This window comes from Corapipo altera, unplaced genomic scaffold (assembly GCF_003945725.1).
Source record: "Corapipo altera isolate COAL_440 unplaced genomic scaffold, ASM394572v1 249, whole genome shotgun sequence".
NCBI lineage: Eukaryota > Metazoa > Chordata > Aves > Passeriformes > Pipridae > Corapipo > Corapipo altera.
Window position 1 is genome coordinate 1,331,304 of NW_020884982.1, and position 20,009 is coordinate 1,351,312.

Consider the following 20,009-nt stretch of genomic DNA (forward strand, 5'->3'; position numbering starts at 1 on the left):
CCAAGGTGATCAGGGGGATGGAGCAGCTCTGCTGTGAGGAAAGGCTGAGAGAGTTGGGATTGTTCAGCCTGGACAAGAGAAGCTTTGGGGTGACCTAATTGTGGCCTTCCAGGACCCGAAGGGAGTCCACAAGGAAAAGGGAAAGAGACTACCTCCAAGGGCCTGGACTGACAGGATAAGGGGGAATGGCTTCAAACTGACAGAGAGGAGGTTTAGACTGGATATTGGGAAGACGTTCTTCCCTGTGAGGGTGGTGAGGCCCTGGCACAGGTTGCCCAGAGAAGCTGTGGCTGCTCCATCCTTGGAAGTGTCCAAGACCAGGTTGGATGAGGCTCTGAGCAACCTGGGATAGTGGAAGGTGTCCCTGCCCATGGCAGGGGGTTGGAACTGGATGATCTTTAATGTCCCTTCCAACCCAGACCATTCTATGATTCTATAAATCTTTTCTGTACTTCTGCCTTTGGATGGATCAAATTCTTCATCTAATAATTGTCCCCACCATTCCTTGACTACAGCAGCACTTGCTTGGGCACCCTATGGAACGAGTGTGTCATATACCTCAGTAAGTGATTTTAATTGACCAAATGGATTAATTGCTTCTGAATAAATCTGTAGATTGTTAGTTATACTTTCCATCTTTAAATTATGCATTAGAATTACTACCTGTCTTTTGTTAGTGATCAGTATTTAGCGTGTGTCTCAGGCACAATATTTCACTATTATATAATGTGTCAGCAGAGGGTGACTAACTGGAATTTAAGCTCTTTTTTTTTTTATGTGTATCATTAAGTAGCATAGAAGTAGCATCTTCCAGTCATTTCAGTTTGTGCTTTGGATTGAGGCATACCCACATTCTGAAATCTCTGCTGCCTGCTCTTTGTCTGGAGCAGGAGGCTGCAAGGGGCACACATCCAGACACAGGACCTTCCTGCTCATAATAAAGCCCCCACTTCTGGGTGCAGGAGGAGGCACCAGCTGGTTTTAACCTGCTACTCTGAACACAAAGAGAAGATACTTTTCCCACAGAGGGCAAAGACAAGTTCAGGGTAGGAGTTTCTGAGGGCACAGGAGGAAATCACTCCTGACTCCCCATCCCCTCCCTTGTGCTGCCTGTGGAACACACTACTGGGGATGGACAAGAGAAAGTAGGAGGGAGCATCCCAGCAGCAAAAGGCTCAAAAGGGAAGAAGACAATGATAACCAAAGTCTATCCGTGTTAAATCAAACCATTTGTGCCAAGAAAACTTTCATGCCAGAGCAGCAGCCCATGAGACAAAGCCAAGCTGCTACAACTTGGTTTTGACTTTTCTTGGTTTACCCAACCTCCAAGTGTATACTAGAGGGATGAAAGGATCAGGAAGAGAGGCTGAAGCAGTCAGGGCTACCCTGAATCCCAGGGTACAAATGTGACCACACCACTGTTTAGCAGAGCAGAGAAGGTGCCCCTTGGTTCTTCTGCCACAATTCTTAGCATTTCAAAGCAAGCCGCGTGTTGCTTTAAAAGGCCAGCCCATCATCTCCACAGCATTTTCTAAGCACATTTTGCATACTTCTGGCTGCTCCTGGCTGTTGTCCTGACAAACTTTGATCTCTGCAGGACTTGACCTTTCAGTGTACAGGCTGGCAAAGCTGCAACAGGTAGGCAAGCTGAGAGAAACCCTTGCTGCTTTACCTGCCAGCAGACTTGTTCAGGCTCCCTGCATTCGGCTTCCCCTGATTCCTGCAGAAAGGTGCAGCTAAACCAGACACAACAGCATTTCCCTTCTTGTGAAGTTTCCTAGGCCTTGTTTCTTGCATAAGTAGTAGGAGAGGTGGCTGCAGAGAAGTTTAACAACAGCTGCCAGGCATTTAAAGCAATCCCTCATGATTGTGCTTTCCCATTTGGTACCAGTGATGATTAAACTCATCTAAGCCTCTCCTCCACTTCCCTCCTTTTCCTTCTGTCACACTGACACAGCTGTTGGTGTGTGTCTGCAGTGGATTGGATCAGGAACTGACCCAGCTAAAAGCAGCCAAGGGTAGACTGGAGAACTGTTACTCTTCAGCCACTGAAACTTCCCAATCTGCCTCAGGCTGGAGTTGCACCCACAGCAGGCGGAGCACAGGGGGTAAGTGAGCACTGGGACATGTGGAAGAGGGGATGAGAGACACTCATGCTGCTTTTGAAAGAAAAGCAGGTGGAACCAGAGCTTCAGTGGGATGAGCACAGCAGTACACTCCTCAAAGGCACTTAAGAGATGGGCACTGATTCCACCTGTGTGACGTACGCTTGGAAAAGATTCAAAAGCTGGATCTCCTCCGGAAATATGTGCAAAAAACCGTAATTTCTGCTTAATGCCCTTGTTCTGCTTTCTCTTAACTTGCTGCTGCTCCCCTCAGCCTGCTGTTTGATGACTTGGTGGCAACACAACCCACCCCAGACTGCAGTTTTCCCACTCTTGTGCCAACCCTGCTGTTTGTGGAGCTGTGCTGAGCATTGGATCAGGGAAGTAATCCAACTTAAAAATAACCCAACGGGTGGCTGGGGATGGCAGGAGCTTTACCCATCCCATGTAATCTCCTGTCACAAGTCAGTAAGGGCTGTTTGCAACTGCTGGATGTCATGAAAGCCCAGCCTCGGAGATACCTGTTCAAGACAGGGAATGGGAACTTTTTAGCCTTGGGACCCTTGGGAATGAGGAGGCAGGAATCCTTTGCCCATGTTCATGAGGGACAAGAGAGCAAACCTCACTGTGCACAGATGCCAGCACAAAACATCTTCACACAAGCTTTACTTAGCAGATCTTCACCTGATGCCTTTGGAACAAAAGTTAACAGCAGTGTGCTCTGTTCAGCTGATGGATGGTTTTTATTCTCTGGATTAGGGAGAAAGCTACCGTGATTTTCAAGTGCTGGCAGAGTACTGCAGATATGGGGGCTGTGCTAGCAACAAGAAAGGGAATAGAAGATCCTTCTTCACAGACATGAATCCAATAGCTCTGTGGTACAGAGTGAAGTAACAATTTGTGGATGTATTCCAGAAGAATTCCTTTTCTTCTCTGCTCTACAGAAGCACTGCCAGGGCTGTGATGCACCAGCACTGACCTACATGATCACAGCAGCAGTGACATCATTTTCACCCACTCACAGGCATGGAGGGAAGCATCTGTATTATTCATTCTCTCTTGCATTCCAAGCCATGTCTGGGTTTCTTCTGGCATCTTTCTTCCGTTCATGGTTCATGCCTCCTGGGCTGACTATTTTTAAATACCAGTCATTTCCTTTTTCTCCCCCTCCTACTTCTGACTTGGCACTTCACTGCTTCCCTCCCTAGGAATGCCCCTGCTGGGAGATGGCTCGCTTAAGCACTGATGGCAAAGAAGGTGAAGCATCAAGACACTCAGAGCCTGAGGAATTTCAGGATCTTCTTGGGTTAAACTCATTGAGAAAGGAATTCACTTTTTCTCCACATGCATCAGTGGCTCAGTACACAATGAGATGGAAGGTGCAGGTGAAACCCACAGTCACATTAACATGAGCAGCTACATCCCATGTTTGCCAAATGAAAGCAAGGGCCTGAAGCTCAGGCAGGATGTGGCTGCCCTAAGGCAAACCCTGAATGCTTTCACACCAAGCCTTGTGCTCCGAACAGGCCTGACCATGCCAGGTAATTCCTTAGATTTAAGGGTCCAGAACAAACACCATCATGTTTTTCCATCTTCTTTCACTTCTGTAAGAACATGAGGACTTGTGTTCAGTGATTTTAATTCTCTATCGAGACACAGAGGGAATTGTTCTGTTCTACCCCCTGCCCCCTGCATTCCCATTTCTGCTTCCCTTCTTGTAATAATTGTTAAAATTGTTTTCAATAAAGCATCTTGTGGTTCCCTTTTGACCCCAGGTTCACATAAAGGTTTGATCATCTGTCCAGTGAACTGGGAAGATGCCTGCAATCTCTCTAATGCACACTAAATGTAAATTCTGTTTTTCCTGTTTCACTTGGTATCTCTGCCTGCCTGAAGGCAGAGAGAAATCAAAGGTCATCTGTTAAAGAAATCAGGCAAGAAAAGAAAGCAGTTGACCAGCAAAGAGGCATCTTCTTAAGCACAACAGCCACGTGCAGAGCTGTGGGAAGAAACTTCTCAGTCCCTGTACTAGGAAAGATCTGCTAAGGCTGGGAAAAGGAGAGTCCAAGGACATAACATAGGCCTGTCCAAAGCTCTGCCATCTGTAAAGGCAGAGTTCTGCATCCTTTGAGGTGATTTGGGGTAGGCAAGGTGAGGCTGCTCTTTTGTGAGGGGAAACTCTGACAGAACAGGGAGCAACACAGAGAAGCCTCCTCTGTGGTTCTGTGCTTAAAGATGGGAGGGCACAAACACCTGAACCAGGGCCAGGCAGAGCTCAGCAGGCTGTGGGAAAGGTCAGCTTGAGGGAAAGGCACAGCAGGCAATGCCCAAAGCAGCACATGACCAGCAGCAGAGCAATTGCAAGAGCTCTGGAAAGCAAAACAAAGTAAGTCCAACTAAGTCCACCACAGGGTTTGCTGTGGTGGCAGAGTTATTTTGAACAGCCTGTCCCTATGGCTGTTTGGACAAGTCCCTTGGAAACAAGGAAACACATGAGTTTGTATATCTTTGCATCCATGAGGATGTTTGGACCTGGTATGTCCTGCTTTAATCAACAGATACTTTCATCAGGGTTGGCATGGAAAGGGTAAAGGCCCTGCAGAGCCTGGGACACAGAAGTGTAAGCAGCAAAGCAAAGTACTCCAGCAATGCCTCTTCTAGCCTCCCTTTGCTCTGTTTCCTGAAATTTCCTGTATTTCCTTTTTTTTTTCAGAGATGGAGGCTCCTCCTGTTGTGTCTCTGGCTAGTCAGACCAGTGTTGTTGGGGTAAAGGGAAAGCACAGCCAGAAAAAAGAGTCTCCTGTGCATGCAGGGACACTTTTGTTTGTTTGATGTATCTCAAAAAAATGTGTTAGAGATAACACGTAAAATACTTATTAAAATTTATTAAACACAGAAAAAACACACCTCTTTTCTAAGATCAAAAGAAATCTGTTCTCCCGGCCACAAACAATGAAGCAAAGAAGAATTCGAGAGTAAAAGCAGCCGTATTTCAGTGATCACTGTTACATGTATATTTTTCAGCAGGGGACTGGAAAACTGGATCCCATATAACTCAGGTGGAAGAACTGGGAAAATAATCTCCTCAGAACAGCTGCAGCTCTGCTAGAACCAGGTTCAGGTACCCCTAGGATGGTTTGTCACTGCAGAGTAAAAAAGACAAACCACTTTCTCTCATAAAGGAACGGTGAGCAAGGAGTGCCCTCCTCTGGCTTTTCAGATTCTTGCAGAAATGTTAGAAAATAAAGATTAATTCTAAGAATAACCCTCAAACTCCGGATTCTTGGGACAAGAAATTGATGCCCAGGAGGTCACTCTAGGGAGACAGAGAGAAAGGAAAGGAGGGGAAGGAAGGGAAGGGAAAGACAAAAGGGAGGGAAGGAAAGGAGGGAGGGAGAGAGATAACAAAGAACACCAAGGTGATTTTACTTCAGAGACATCATTCATCCATTTGTCTACCTTAGGTATTACCGAAGTGCCACAGTCCCACTGCAGTTTTTAAGCACACCAGGAATTCACAGTATTCTACACATCTCCCACAGCTGGTGGGAGCATCTGGGCACCAGCTGGTGACCACAAGTGTGGGATGAGGTGTCCTAGGGATGGTCTGCTGGAATTACAGCAGAACTTGCATTTTCCAGTAGCTTCCCACTATGACCCTGGGGGAGCAGAGGGCTGGTAGAGAAGCCAGCAAGCTGGCTGCTGTGAGAGGGAGCCTTCTGGTTCTTGCCTTTTTGCACATTCCCAGTACCTTCTGAATTTGGCTCGTCAGTGCCCGCAAAGTGATTAAATCCCTGGAAGAAGAGGAACATACCCTGTAGCTTCTGCAGCAGCAAAAGAGTTGGTACCCAGATTCTCCTCTCAAGCTACATGAGCACAAACAGTAAAGGGCAGCCAGGCCAGGGGAAATGGATTATTTCAGCCAAGTGACACTGAACAGGGAAAACCAACAATGGATGTGGAAAGGAACTCTAGTAATGTGCTTACACTGATGAGCAGTCCAATCCTAGCTGCTGGTGAACAGCTGGGAACCCTAAGGCCACTGTGATTTGGCATAGTTTAGAATAAGTTAATAAAGACCTCAGAAATAAATGCACGTCAACCCTTTTAATTTATAGAGCACTGCTAAGTACACACAGCACTTCACAAAGCACGTAGGAAGGAAAATAAACGCTCTGAGAGCTGTTGTGAAGGGGCAGACACCCAGAGGTGTGACAAAACATCTGCACCTTGGCCATGTGGCACGTGGCATCTGATTCCAGTACTAGGGAAAGAGGAGGATGCGGCCTTGGGATGCAGAACTACCCACTGCAACCTCTGCACTCTTTCTGTCCATGTCTAGGGTGCGCTGGGAGGAGGTGACTGAAAAGGGCAACGTGGGCCAAAGGCATCACTTTGTCCATCTGCACCTGGTGTAGTGACACCCTTGTCCACCCCCTTGTACCTCAGGCACATTTTGGACAGGCCTGGACCGGGATGACCTTGGATGACACCCAGAGCACACCTAGGGATGCTGCCTACCACGCGTGCCCCTGCTGGTGGGACAGTAGGTAGTAGTGGCAAGTGAAGCTCTTGTCACAGTGGGAGCACTGGAAGGGTTTCTCCCCACTGTGGGTCCGACAATGACGGATGAGGGTGGAGTTGTCACCGAAGCCGGTCCCACACTCGGCACACTTATAGGGGCTTCTCCCCAGTGTGGGTGCGATGGTGCTGGACAAGGTGCAAGCATTGGCTGAAACCCTTCCCGCAGTCCAGGCACAGGTAGGGCTTCTCCCCAGTGTGGACATGCCGGTGGATGAGCAGCTTGGAGCTCTCCCTGAAGCACTTGCTGCAGTCGTCACACCTGTAGGGCTTCTCTCCGGTGTGGAGCTGCTGGTGGGCGGTGAGGTTGGAGCTGTCGCCCAAGCCCTGCCCGCACTGGGGGCACCTCTGGGGCTTCTCTCTGGAGTGGGAGCTGGTGTGGCAGAGCAGCCCCGAGCTCTGGTAGAAGTTCCTGCCGCGCTCGGCACAGACGTGAGGCCTCTCGCCGGTGTGGCTGCGCTGGTGCTGGACCAGCTGGGTGCTCTGCCTGAAGCTCTTCCCGCAGTGCCGGCACGGGTACGGCCGCTCGCCCGTGTGGACGCGCCGGTGCTGGATAAGGTGGGAGCGGCGGCCGAAGCTCCTGCCGCAGTCGGGACACACGTGCGGCCTCTCCCTGCTGTGGATGCGCTTGTGGCGGGTCAGGTCGGAGCTGCGGCCGAAGCTCTGCCTGCACTCGATGCAGATGTAGGGCTTATACCCCAGGAGCGCCCGATGCCGCACCACAGCATCCTCGCGCCTCTGGAAACCGCGGCGAGAAGCCTTCTCCATCCCGGTGTCTGGGAGAAGGGACACGTCCCCGTCACAGCCCGGACGAGAAGCTGCCCTCTTGAAAAAGTCCCCACAGGGCTGGGCTGCCTCCAGCCCATCCCGCTGGAGATCCCCCTCACTATCACTCATGCTCCCATCACCTGCCGGGACATAAGGATGCTCCAGACACACTGACACGTTCACTCAAGGTCCGCTCCCGCTCCTCTCCACGGCCCCGCCAGGTGCTGCGTCCTCCCACCCGGCCCATCCCGGCTCCAGGGCACCGGAGGCGGCGTCGGGACCGGCTCCATCCTCCCTCAGTGTCACCCACACGCTCCCGAGGGGCCGGGCCGAGCCGGGCAGGAGGAGACGGGGTGGGAAAGCTGCGGATCAGCGGCGCACGCCCCGCCGGCCCTCCCGACCCGCCCCCTCCATCGGGAATCCTGCCCTCTCCATCGGGAATCCTGCCCTCTCCATCGGGAAACCCGCTACGCAGCCCGGCCCCAGCCCGGCGGGACCGCACAATCCCGGGAAAGCTGGGCTGGGCCGGGTTGGGACCCAGCTGGGCCGGGCTGGGCTAAGCCCGACGGGGGGGCTCCGGGAGCGGGGAGTGGGAGGTGGCCCCGCGCGGTCCCGCCCCGCCGGCGCTTCCAGCGGCTCCCGGTGTAACCCTTCCGAACCCCAGCCCCCCGTCCCGGCCCCGCCCGGGGCGCTGTCACAGAGTTACGGTCATGGCGTCACGGAATCAGTCAGGTTGGAAAAGACCCCTGAGATCGGCGAGTGCAACCTGTAACCGGTCACCACCTTGTCAGACAGTGACTCCACCACCTCCCAGGGCAGCCCCTTCCAATGCCTGGCCACCGTTTCTGTGAAGAAATTCTTTCTGATGTCCAACCTGAACCTCCCCTGGTGCAGCTTGAAGCCCTTTCCTCTCGTCCTGTCTGTGGCTGCCTGGGAGAAGTGCCCGACCCCCAACCTGGCTACAACCTCCTTTTAGGTAGTTTTAGAGGGTGATAAGGTCCCTCCTGAGCCTCCTCTACAGTCTAAATATCCCCAGCTCTCTGACCAGCTCCTCCTCAGACATATGCTCCAGACCCTTCCCCAGCTCTGTTCCCTTCTCTGGACACTTCCAGTCCCTCAATGTCATTCCAGCAGTGAGGGGCCCAGAACTGGACATGGGATTTGAGGTGTGGCCTCACCAGTGCCCAGCACTGGGGGACAATCCCTGCCCTGGTCCTGCTGCCACACTATTGCTGATCCAAGCCAGGTGCCATTGGCCTCTTGCCCCCCTGGGCACACCTGGGCTCATGTCCAGCCGCTGTCACCAGCACTCCCAGGGCCTTTCCCGACAGGCACTTTCCAGCCCCTCTGTCTCAGCCTGGAGCTGCAGGGGGTTGTTGTGGCTGAAGTGCAGGACCCAACACTTGGCCTTGTTGAACCTCATACCACTGGCCTCAGCCCATCAATCCAGCCTCTCCAGATCCCTCTGTCCCTGCTGCCCCAGGGTGTGGGCCCTGCCCTGTGCCATGCCCCATTCAGGACTGGGAAGGAACAAGGAGAGGCTGGAGCAGGTGGCTGACCAGGTGCCATTCCAACACTGGTCACATAGTAGTGGAAGGTGTCACTGTCTCTGGCAGGACTAGATGATCTTTGAAGGTCCCCTCCAACCCAAACCATTCTGCAATCCCCAAACTTCAACACCTGACATGTTCCCAAGCTGCTCTATAAATGATGAATGGTGGCTGTTTTGATGAAACTCAGAGCACATGGCAAAAAAAAAAAGATATTAAAAATTTGGACTTACCAAAAGGAAAGAAAGAAACATTAACTTTCATGAAACTTTCATACAGCTGAGTCACATCATTTGAGAGTACTGAGTCAACCAAGAGAATGGGACACACCTATTTTTGGCTTGGGATACAAAGGTTTGCTGAACCTGAGCTGGCACTTGTGTCTGTATGCTTAAATCCTGGCCTGAATATTCATTAAAAATTTACTATAATTTTTAAATAATCAAAGTTGAATGCTTATGTTTTTCACAATTATTCAAAGCCAAAGAAACAAAAGTCTTTTTTGTGCTTTGGGGTCCCTTAACAAACTTAAAACTTTCCTGTCTGACTTGATATGGTGGGAAAATAGTTCTGTTGTCCCCACCATCCATGCAGAATTGTCTTCTGATTTATTCCCAGCCCTTTTTAAATGGCTTTGTCAGAATTTTTACCCAAATGCTGCTTCGTTGAGGTAAGTGTTGACCTCAGAGAATTAGCCACTGCAGGAGAGAAATTAAGTTCTGCAAATTAGGAAGATGTGTCCCACAAGATGGAAAAACAAGAGGAAGGACCAGTGAACTCCATACCCACAGCATTCCCGGTACAGTCAGCTGGAAGAGGAGAAAGCCTTTGCTGAAGTCCTTCATAGGGGCTGTGAGAAAGCTCAGCTTAAACTCTTCGAAAATCAATCTTAAGGAGCAACTGGTAAACGGGGAAAATGTGGTAGCAATTGTGTTCAGCCTGTTCTCTGCCATCTGGAGACCTGGGAAATAATCACAGGTAGGGAAGATGGAACCTGGGATAAAATTGTCAGTAAGGCAGCTGTAAGGAGTACAGAGAGAGAAAGATTAGGTTAATATTTACATGCGAATGCAAAAGAAGATGCTGATCCTAGGACAGGACAACCTTGACCTCACAGAGGGTGGAGGTATAAAGGGAATGCATATGAAAACCAAAAAAGGACCTGTAGCTCTTTGGGAATGTGTTATTTCTGCTGCTCAGAATACATAGTTCCATGGACTGGCACGGCTGAAGGAAATGGAAATGAATCCAGTCACTCCCTGGGTAAGGAAAAGCTGGGAAGACGGCCAGGGACACATCGCTAAATCTTTGAAATATAATACTCACAGAGGTGAGCGTCATCAGGATAACAGCAATAAAAGGCTGGGGGATGGCTTGTTGTGAATAATTTATAGTAGTTTAATTAACACCAAAATAATTTATAAGAATTTTAATCATAGTCTAAATCACCAAGTGAGCAAATTTGAATTAAGTAAGCAATGTTAATCATAATTTGTAGGCATACCTTTAAAGGGTTTTCCTCTCTGAAGGAGAGATTGATTCTCATTGTTTGCTGAAGATTCAGAAAGCTTAAAATAAGAATAATCTTTTCATGAAATAACCTTTTTTTTTTTTGTTAGCAAGGATACACTACATATACACACAAGGAGTTCTGTAAATAACAAGAGTTTAATTATTTATCTAACCCACATAATTTGCAGTGTCATGATTTTGTAAACTGTTGAATCGCACCCACAGCTCCTGCAGCCGCCCAGGGAGCCCAGTGGCTTGGGAGAGGCACTGCTGGGTGGTAGTTCCTGAAATTCCATGTGGAAGAATGACCACCATGTCCAAGGGCCTCTCAGTCCTTTCTGAGCTCTTGAGCTTCAGGTCCTGTGTCACTGCAGCAGTGGCTGCTGCGTGTCCTCTCTCTGTTGCCACAAGGCAGGCTTTCCTCTTTGCTGTCCTTCCTTTCTTACACATGGAGACATGGAGCTCCTGGAGCGGGTCCAGTGGAGGCCGCGGAGATGATTCAGGGACTGGAGCATCTCCCTGGAGAGGAAAGGCTGAGGGACCTGGGGCTGTTCAGCCTGGAGAAGGGATCTCATTCATGTGGGTCAGTGTCTGCAGAGAGGGGGCTCTGCTGGACCAGGCTCTGCTTGGGGGTGCCCAGCAATGGAACAAGAGGCCACAGGCAGGAACTGATGCCCAGGAAGTTCCACCTGAGGAAGAACTTTGCTGTGCAGTGATTGAGCACTGAACAGATTGCCCAGAGAGGGTGTGGAGTCTCCCTCCCTGGAGATATTCCAGAACCATCCGGACACAACCCTGTGCCATGTGCTCCAGGATGACCCTGCTGGAGCAGGAAGGTGGGACCAGATGATCCACTGTGGTCCCTTCCAGCCTGACCCGCTCTGTGATTCCACTTGCCAAGGTGCACCCAGCAGGCACGGAAGCCTGTGGAGACAATCCAGCACTTCTGGAGGAGAACACTGTCCGTCCCCAGGGACATGGAGCTCCGTATTCGCTCCGTGTGGGAGAACCCAGGGAGGAACGTCGACAGAGCCGCGGGGATGGAACCACGAAGTCACGGCAGGGCACCACACATGGCAGCCAAGGAAAAGCTCCTGCCGTATTCCCAGGCGGTATCGGTGCCGAAGGGCGATCCCGAGGAGCGCCCGGTGCTCCCGTTCCCCGCGGGCCGGGGGGGACCCACAGGCCGGGCGGGAGCACTGGGATTGCCGGGAAGGGCCGCCGGCACTGGGCACAACCAGCAGCAGGCCCGGCGAGAGCCCAGGCCAAGGCCTTGGAACAGCCCCGGTGGGAGGGCAGGGATGGGCAGGCACCGCCGGGAGCGGGTCCCGGAGCCCCCTGGGATGGGGAGGGGGCGGAGCGGCCCCGGCGGGAAGGAGCCGCTCCCGGCGGATAAAGGGTGCGGGGCGGTGTGGAGACTGAGAGGTGAGTGAGTGTTTCCCAGGGACACTGAACGTGGAAGAGGGTGCTTTTTATCACACTGGTCTCTGGATTAAGTTTGCAGCTCACCAAACTCCAGGTCTTTCCCGAGAGCTCCCTTCCATCTCTGCCCAGAGGTGTTGATTCCCGTGTTCTGGTTTGCCCCTTTGAGGCTGGGCACTGCCAAAATGTGTTGAGACGGTGTCTGCCCCCTCCCTCTTCTCTCATCAGCCTGGAAAAGGTTTCACACTCCGCGTCTCCTCTCCTCTTCCAGATGGAGCCAACAATGGAGTCCATCTTTTCTATTTTCCAGAGCCCTGAAAGCAATGATTCTGCAGGATATCCAGGTGAGATGTAAACTTTTGCTGTTGAATCCTAGAGGAAGGCGTGGGGCTCCACCACGTGGTGCCAGAGACATTGCATTCCTTCTTCCCAGCTGGCTGCTCTGCCTTGGAATGCTGGGATGGGATGCTGTGCCAGGCTGTGGCAAGGCTACTAGTGGTATTCCTTGTTTCTTTCTCCTAGGGGTTTCTAGTGCCCCTTTTAAAAGAAGGCAAGACAGTTCATTTGGAGTGAAGGGAAGCATCACACATCTCTTTTCCAGGCTTTTCCACGGGTGAGGAGAGTCTGAGGGAGTTGCATGGCCACCTCCTGAGTGCATGACTCCCCAGCACTGGTTGTGGATGGGAATGGAGGGTTGTTTGGTTCCCATTTAATTGTTGGAGACCTGGAGTCTCTGCAGGTCTCTTAGGGAATAACCAGCCTCATGGTTGTTGTGTAAGGAACAACTTGTCCTGTCTTCTTCATTCCCCTGGGAGAAAGCTGCCTCTTGGGTGTAATTCCTTAATGTAAGGGATAGGCCTCCCTCCCTCAGTAGGTTGGTTTGTTTGTTTTATGGCTAGTATTTACATCTTGGGAGTTGTGACCATGTAAATAGGGAGCATTTTGCCCCTTCAAGGCCACATTAGTTAAGAATTTTATTCCTTGGCGTTGTAGAGGTAGGACTGAAACTGCACTGCAGAGTTTCATCTTCAGTGTAGAAACCCTGGTTTGGTTTGGTTTGGTTTGGTTTTGGTTTTTTGTTTTGTTTTGTTTTTTTTTTAATGGAGTAACAAACCTTCTGTGTTAAATGTTTGAGTAATATTTTGAATGCCAGATCAGAGTGGGAATTGCTAAGTTTTCTATTTGAATAAATTGTAAACATCTGAAGATGTTAGCAAAAATCAAGCTTGGCTAAGTTGCATCAGGTGATCCTTATAATTCACTTAATGGTTAACTGATGTAAATGTAAGATCCAGTCAGCAGAGTAAGATAACCAGAAGTCACTGCATGGTGTGTGATCATTCCCACTCGTGTGAAATAAATGGGTTGGATTCTTTAGGAAAGAAAGGCTCTGTTTGAATGTTTCTGGTGAGCTTCTTTGGAATGTAGTTTATTTAGCTTGTCATTGCAAGGAAAGTAGGTGTGCTCTAGCAGAGATGAAAACAGATAGTAAGTTAATTAGTTAATTTTTTTATCAATAAAGAGTCCTTTGACTTCTGATGCATGAATGTACAGTAACTTTATAGTAATTACAACTGTTCTTGTGCTAATTAGGGCAAAACCCTGATGTCCCAACCTGTAAAGAGCTGATTTAATTTTTTTCAGTAAGTAGGAACTAACACAAGTGAGAAACAACCTAAAGCTCCCTGTTGGTTTTGACTACTGAGGTTTAGTGGACTCTTTGGTGCTGAATGATCCCCACCTAAATGCCCACCTTTAAAACAGTGTTCATACTAATTTAGCAGGCTGGAAAGCTTTTGAGCAAAGTCTGCAGGAACAAATAGCTAAAAGTAGATATTTGTGATAGGTGAGATGTTTCAGCATATTCCTTTTGGAATTCCCTAAGGACATGGGGAGGAGAAGGGAAAGAAAGGGTAGGTTTCTTACCTCTGTCTTCTTCACTTTGCCACCTTCCCACCTCCCTTTTTCTTCTTGTGTTCAAACTTTCCCTTTCTCTTTGGGAAAGGGTAGTCCTAGGCCAAGATGAAGCCAGGCCTAAGAAATTCAGTTATTTCACAAGGAGCAGCTTATCTGCCTTAGGGAAAGAGGAGTGTTGAATTGTTCTCTTCCTCCATCAGAGGGCTTTGTGTTGAGGGACACTGAGGAAGAGGAAGGCATCCCTGAAGACCTTCAGCAAGAGGAACTGCCTCAGGTGCCTGCAGCCCACAGTCCAGAGAGGGGGGCAGCCTGTAATGAGCCCCCTCCCCAAAAAAGAGACTCCATGAAACTCGTCCTCAGCACTGATGGTCAGAAACTGCCCTCAGAAGAGAATCCTTCCTTCAAGTGTCCAGAATGTGGGAAGGGCTTCAAGGGGCACAACAGACTCCTGAACCATCTGCAAATCCATAGTAGAGACAAAAGGTTTGTGTGTGCAGAATGTGGGAAGAGCTTTAGCAGGAAGGCCAACCTGGTGGTTCACCAGAGAGTCCATACAGGAGAAAGGCCCTACAAGTGCAAGGAATGTGAGAAAGCCTTCAGCTGTGCCTCCAACCTCGTTACTCACCACAAGACCCATCTGAAAAAGAAAGCCTTCTCTTGCACCGTGTGCAGAAAAAGCTTCAGTGGCAACAAAGGTCTCCTGCAGCATCAGAGAGTCCATACGGGTGAGAAGCCCTACAGGCATCCCAAGGGTGGGAACAACTCCTCTGTGAGCCCAAACTCCATCAAACATCAACATTTGAGAGAGGGTCCCAGTGCCCACACAGCAGGTAACTGAACTGAGGGCTGTCGTGTTACCTCTTATTTCAAGTGGTAGGGAATCCCAGGGGATATATCAGTTATTCTCGTCTCCACTTATGCCTTATGCACTTCTCCCTCCTTGCTGTGGATGGGAGGGTTGGGATTGGTTTTGTTGGCTCTGGTGGTGGTACTTTTTTCCTCCTTTCTTATATATTTATCTCTGTCAATTGGAGAGGTGCCTTGAAAATGCCGAAGCTGAAATTTAGGTTTTGCCAGGGGGGCTGCCTGGGACCTTGGACTCTCAAAACCCTCAGGTCCCACTACTTCCCGCTCTGTAGAGTTGCCTGATGTCTTGTCCAAGATCTTCAGAAGTACTTAGCCAACAAAATGCTAAGATTAGGGATGTGGAAGGGATTTGGACTGTGAAACAGGACCTTAATCTCTAGCAGCTAATTTTTGTTATCTGTGGATGTTAAATGAGGAGGGTTTTTTTGTCTGCAGTGGGAAGTCTCTGCTGGCTGTCCCTCCAGAATGTTCCTGGCACAGATGAGGGCATTGTCTCAAGTAGGGGATTTTCTGGACTTTGCAGAATTTCATGTTCTTGTAATGACCAGAAACTCTGGGATAAAAACTAACATTGTGATTTTTTCCTGTTGTTGTACTTTTCTGTGGGCAGTCCCTTTATACTTGGTCAAAAATGTTTAAAGTTTTCATCTTGGATCCTGCCTAGAGACCCCTGGAATTGTTCTGGGTGTTAGGATCTTGACCACCAGATTATCAAACTCAGGGAAATTAAGACATGAGGCCACATGAGAAGCAGGTGTTTTGTTTGTGAGGCTTTTCTCTTGTTTCCTTTTTGAATTTGTTTTTATGTTTTTCTTTCTTTGGGGGTTTTTGTTTGGGTTTTTTTGTTTGTTTTGTTTTGGTTTATTTTTATTATTTGCTTTTGTTTGTCTTATGGAAAAAATTTTGAGCAGAAGAGCTGAAATAATGATGACATTATACTGAATACTAATGAAGTTTATAATGAAATGGCAGAATTCCTAAGGTAGAGTTTGAGGCCTCTCACTCCATAGATACAGAGAGTTAGCCTAGTAACTTCTAGTAATGAGCCATAAAGGTGAAACCTTACACTCTCAATGCTTTTTTTCCATGATGGCTTTTAACAGATTTTTAGATGTAAGACTTTAATATGAATAAGAAAAAAAGTCTCATTTTTGCCCTGGCAGTTGGACAGTGGTTAGTATCAGATCAGTCTAACACTATATCTGCTTCTAAAGGAAGTGTGCAAACACAATCTTACTAAATCTCAACTGTCCTGTTCCTTGACAGATCCCTTGCTCCAGCTTTGCCTCCTCCTCTCCCTGCATCCCCTCGAAATAAAATAGGTATGGGGGAATCAAGAGCATCTTGATTGTGATAAAATCCAAGTCTGTAATGTTTCAGGGGACTGTATCTGCATAATCTTTGGTCTGGTTTGGCTTAGTTTGAACTAACATGTGACTTGAATGAAGCTTAAAGTTTCAGATGTGGGTCAGAGGAGGGGTTGTTACTGAGCTGCCATGCTTAAAACGCTGACCTGGCAACTCTTGACTTCCACTGTCTCCCTTTTAGGTGCAAACCAACCTGAATTTACATCTCTGCATCATGAAGAGCAAAGATGTAGTGCAGAGAGAGATCACTCCAAGCTTGTTTTTGAAGAATGTAAGTATAAAGAGGTTTCTAAATGGCCATGGCAGTGTATATTGACATAGCAAGCATTAACATTCTCTTCTCTTTGTACAGTGAAGAAAGTGAGGGAAAATATGGATATGCTTCTTCTAAATCAGCAGAGTCAGCTGCAGGTCCTGAAGGAAATTCAGAAACAACTGAATATTCTCATCCCCGGCAATGCCCTGGTGAATTCCAACGTTTACAGCTTGGGAGTTCTGCTGGGACAGCAGGCGGCTGCGGCAGCTGCTGTTTCTTGCCCCCTTCTCAATCCCAGCAGTCTCCTTTGTGAAAATGCCACTGCCTTATCCCCTCCATCTACCCATGGAATTCTGCCTACCACTCAGCTCCCAAGCTCTCAGGATCTTGCAGCTTCCAGAACTTGCTCAGTGTTGTGCTGTGAACGAGTCCGGTGCAAACACACATGACTGTTCTGAGCCCTTTTGTCGCTGGAACACGTGATCTCTGTGGTGTTGGAATTGTTATACCTGTGCAGGTGCTGACTGTGCACTGAAACTTGCTCCAGATGCTGCAGTTGATCAAATCCTGCCCATTCATCCATTGTAGCCTGCAGAGGTTTTGGCCAGTGATGCCTTTTGTCAAGGAAGCTCCCGAGATTGTTATCGCTGGGGTGCAGTGAAGTGCAGCATCCTTTTACAGGGTGATGCATAAAACTTAAGCATATTTTTTACATCTTTAGCCTGTACTTGGGCAATTGTACCTCTCCTAATGAGCTGAAACTAATGATAAAATCCTAAGGGGTTCTTGAAGCATCTCCTACTAAGTCTGATTTATATAGAGTTGAAAGCAACATGCTGATGTAAAGATATTCAACATTTTGCCAAAGCTTTCTTCCTTCAGGAGGTCTTGAAATTAGGTGAGGTCTTGAAATTAGGTGACCTTGAAGTAGCAGACTCTTAGGCCAGCATCACTGCTAGAACTAGAAATAAAACCTTTTTTTTTTTTTTTTTACATACAGGCAACTCCTCCCACCTCCTCAAAAAACCAAACTAAAGAAACTTCACCAAAATACCACCTTTCAGATCTACCTTTGTTACTAAGAGTTCATCAGGAAAAGCCAAATTGGTTTATAGGGCACTTGTTCTTTGTGCAAAGGTGAACTCAGTTGAGTTGAGTTTGGTTTTAGATACTCTGCTGTATCCTGTTTGTATTATTACATGTTCTTGACTGTTATGTATTGGTGCATTGGGGGCAGGACTGGAGTAAATAATTACTAGTTGAGGAGGAACACTAAGAGGAACACTCAGAAGCACCATCTTGTGAAGTCTGCAGAGGAAATAATCATATTTTCTTTCCATTTCTGCAGGACTCAGACACTGGGCCTGTCAGGGTGGGAAAGTGCAGTTTTAAGACGTTAGTTCATTCTGCCTCGGTTTCTGTCAGTAACTCAGGGTTGTGGCAGTGTCAGAGCCTTTGAGCCTCTAAAATGCAATGACTTACCTTTGAACAGCTGCCGGGATAAAGAAACTTTGGGCCTTGCACCTGTGTGAAACAGTCTTTCTCTTGAACTGATGCTGTGTTGTGGGTTGTTGGTTTTGTGGTTTGTTGTTTGGATTTTTATGTTCCCTTGTTAAAAGCATGCACTGTTAGTAATTAATAAAATGTTTCAGCTTTTGAGAATGCAAAACACTTTTTTTCTTAATAAGTCATCTTATTGACAGAAGTCTGTGGGACCAGGTATGACACTGTCTATCTGTGTGACTGCAGCTCTGGGGTACTGTTGTACTGTTCATACTTTCTTGGATGTTTAATGTAATTTTGCTTAGGAGCTGAATGCCCTCTTCAAATCAATGGTTAAAGTTTGTATTTTAGTTGTTTTTAAGACATTCATTATTAAAGTGTTGCAATTCTGTTAGAAATGAACCCCTGGTGAGTTTTTGTCCTTTGTAAATGAGCACCAGTGCTTAGACTTTGACACCTGAACAGGAGGTCAGTTACTCTAAGTCTGCACCTGCTGTGACTCCTTCTGCTTTTCTTCTTCCATCTTCCCCTTTCCCTGCATCAAGGTATGTCCTTCCATTTCTGTTTTTGGAAATTCCAAAGAAGAAAACATAGCAGAAGTGGAAGACTTCACAACATAGACTATGTGGGAGGACTCTCTTACTTGAGGGCTTAGGTAGGATTTTTTTCCTGTTGGGAGGGAGTTTGAGTATGATATTTCAGTTCACAGCTTTTGTATTGGGATTCCCTAATGTGGTGTTTGGGTCTCAAATGAACTTAAGGATCAAGTCCCAAAATACCTCTGGGGTCTGGAGGAAGTGCTGCTACAGTCGAGCTCAAGGAACCATCATATTTGCTATTTTTGAGTTACCTCTCCTATGTAAGTTTGAGTTGATGCTGGAGTCTTTCCCCTGCTTTCCTCCCAAGCACTTAAGTGGTTCTGAAAAGTGCTGCTGAAAAGCTCCTATTTCTACTTGGGGTGGGGCCTGGGGGCTCCTTTCTCATCTTGGAAGGGACCTAGACTGCTTCTTCCTTGCAGTGCTCTGGCACTGATCTAAAAGTTGATAAAATATTAATTGTTTTCAGTAATAGCCACTCCTTGGTGCTGCTGTAAACTAAGGTTATTGTTTTGACTGACTTCTGGTTTTCAGGGTATATTCCTTTACTTGTCAGGATTAAGTTTGATTTGTGGAACAGCTGCACTCCATGATCCTCGTGGGTGCCATCCAACTCAGGATATGCTGTGATTCCATGATGTAACTTGTTTTATGGCAGTCTCAGGTGCTGCTCATTGTTTAAGGCTTTCCAGGTCCCATTCTGCAGTTGCTAATTCTCTGTGGTTTGGAGGATCAAGGTATTCCATTCATGGTAACAGGTATTGTTTTCCAGTAAAACAGGATTATTTTCCCTGGACTTTATCCTAATCTATGGTATAGATATTAATGAGGTTGTTGCATTAGATGCTGTTGGTTGCAGCATCCTAATATAGATTTCTAGAGCAGCTCAAACAAATCACATTCTAAAAAGGTCTGTTCTTCCTTGCAGGGGAAAAAGGGAAGCCTAGATTAACTGGCTTCAACATGTTGGAAGTTGGTGAAAGGGTTAATATTCCTAGTATCTAAATGAATCTGGCCTATAGGTATTGAAGTGATGTCATAGAAAAATTAATAAAGAAATGAATGATTTTCTTGGCTTGGCAGAATTTGAGCTCTGTGGCATAGTAGCTTGTAAGACCACACGTAGATAATAGAGGTTCAAAAAAGATCTTGAAGAGTTTTCTCATTCATCCTTCACTGAAGAAACCTGTGACTCTTCATGCAAATATAGTGTATAAGTAATAAAGGAGCCTGTCAATACAGTGGGATAGAGGGCTTTGCTATGGCATTTTATGATTTTAAATTCTTAAGTTTGGGAAATTATTAATGTTCATTTATATAAAATCCTTTCAAGACCATATCTGAAATTCGGCTAGTAAGTCCATATTAGGTATCTGTGCAAGTATTTTTGATTTGAAAGACATAATTTTCACTAACTTAAGTAGGAGCCCTGTGTTGCAATTTACCAGGACTATTCCAAGTTCTAACTAGCCCTGCATTGCTTGCAGCCTTCCCACCTTAAGGTCAGCTGCAATTTTAAAGACCATACTGTGTCCCATCACTCAAATCCTTAATGAATCTGTTGA

At 47.6% G+C, this 20,009-nt stretch overlaps 1 protein-coding gene and 1 pseudogene across 7 annotated transcripts; one reads left to right on the plus strand and one right to left on the minus strand.

The window, feature by feature from the left end:
* Nucleotides 1-231: 231 nt before the first annotated feature.
* LOC113957975 lies at nt 232-7,774 on the minus strand (annotated as a pseudogene).
* Nucleotides 7,775-8,094: 320 nt separating this feature from the next.
* On the plus strand, nt 8,095-18,326 carry LOC113958000 (zinc finger protein 780B-like). 7 transcript variants are annotated; one of them, XM_027665960.1, is made up of 5 exons: nt 8,095-8,186; nt 12,210-12,282; nt 14,056-14,685; nt 16,271-16,360; nt 16,442-18,316. In XM_027665960.1, the coding sequence occupies exons 2-5, from the start codon at nt 12,210-12,212 to the stop codon at nt 16,792-16,794; spliced, it is 1,146 nt and encodes a 381-aa protein (XP_027521761.1). In that variant the 5' UTR covers nt 8,095-8,186; the 3' UTR covers nt 16,795-18,316. The 7 variants fall into 7 exon arrangements, 6 of the variants coding, with proteins under 6 accessions (XP_027521761.1, XP_027521764.1, XP_027521760.1 ...); XM_027665959.1 differs by lacking the exon at nt 8,095-8,186 and adding an exon at nt 11,628-11,941 and having other exon boundaries at nt 12,167-12,282; XM_027665958.1 differs by lacking the exon at nt 8,095-8,186 and adding an exon at nt 11,629-11,941.
* Nucleotides 18,327-20,009: the final 1,683 nt, after the last annotated feature.

Coding starts and splice junctions, on each gene's coding strand:
- LOC113958000 (XM_027665960.1), top strand. CDS start 12,210: ATGGAGCCAACAATGGAGTCCATCTTTTCTATTTTCCAGAGCCCTGAA. Junction 12,283..14,055: donor TGATTCTGCAGGATATCCAG/GTGAGATGTAAA, acceptor TTCCTCCATCAG/AGGGCTTTGTGTTGAGGGAC. Junction 14,686..16,270: donor TCCCAGTGCCCACACAGCAG/GTAACTGAACTG, acceptor TCTCCCTTTTAG/GTGCAAACCAACCTGAATTT.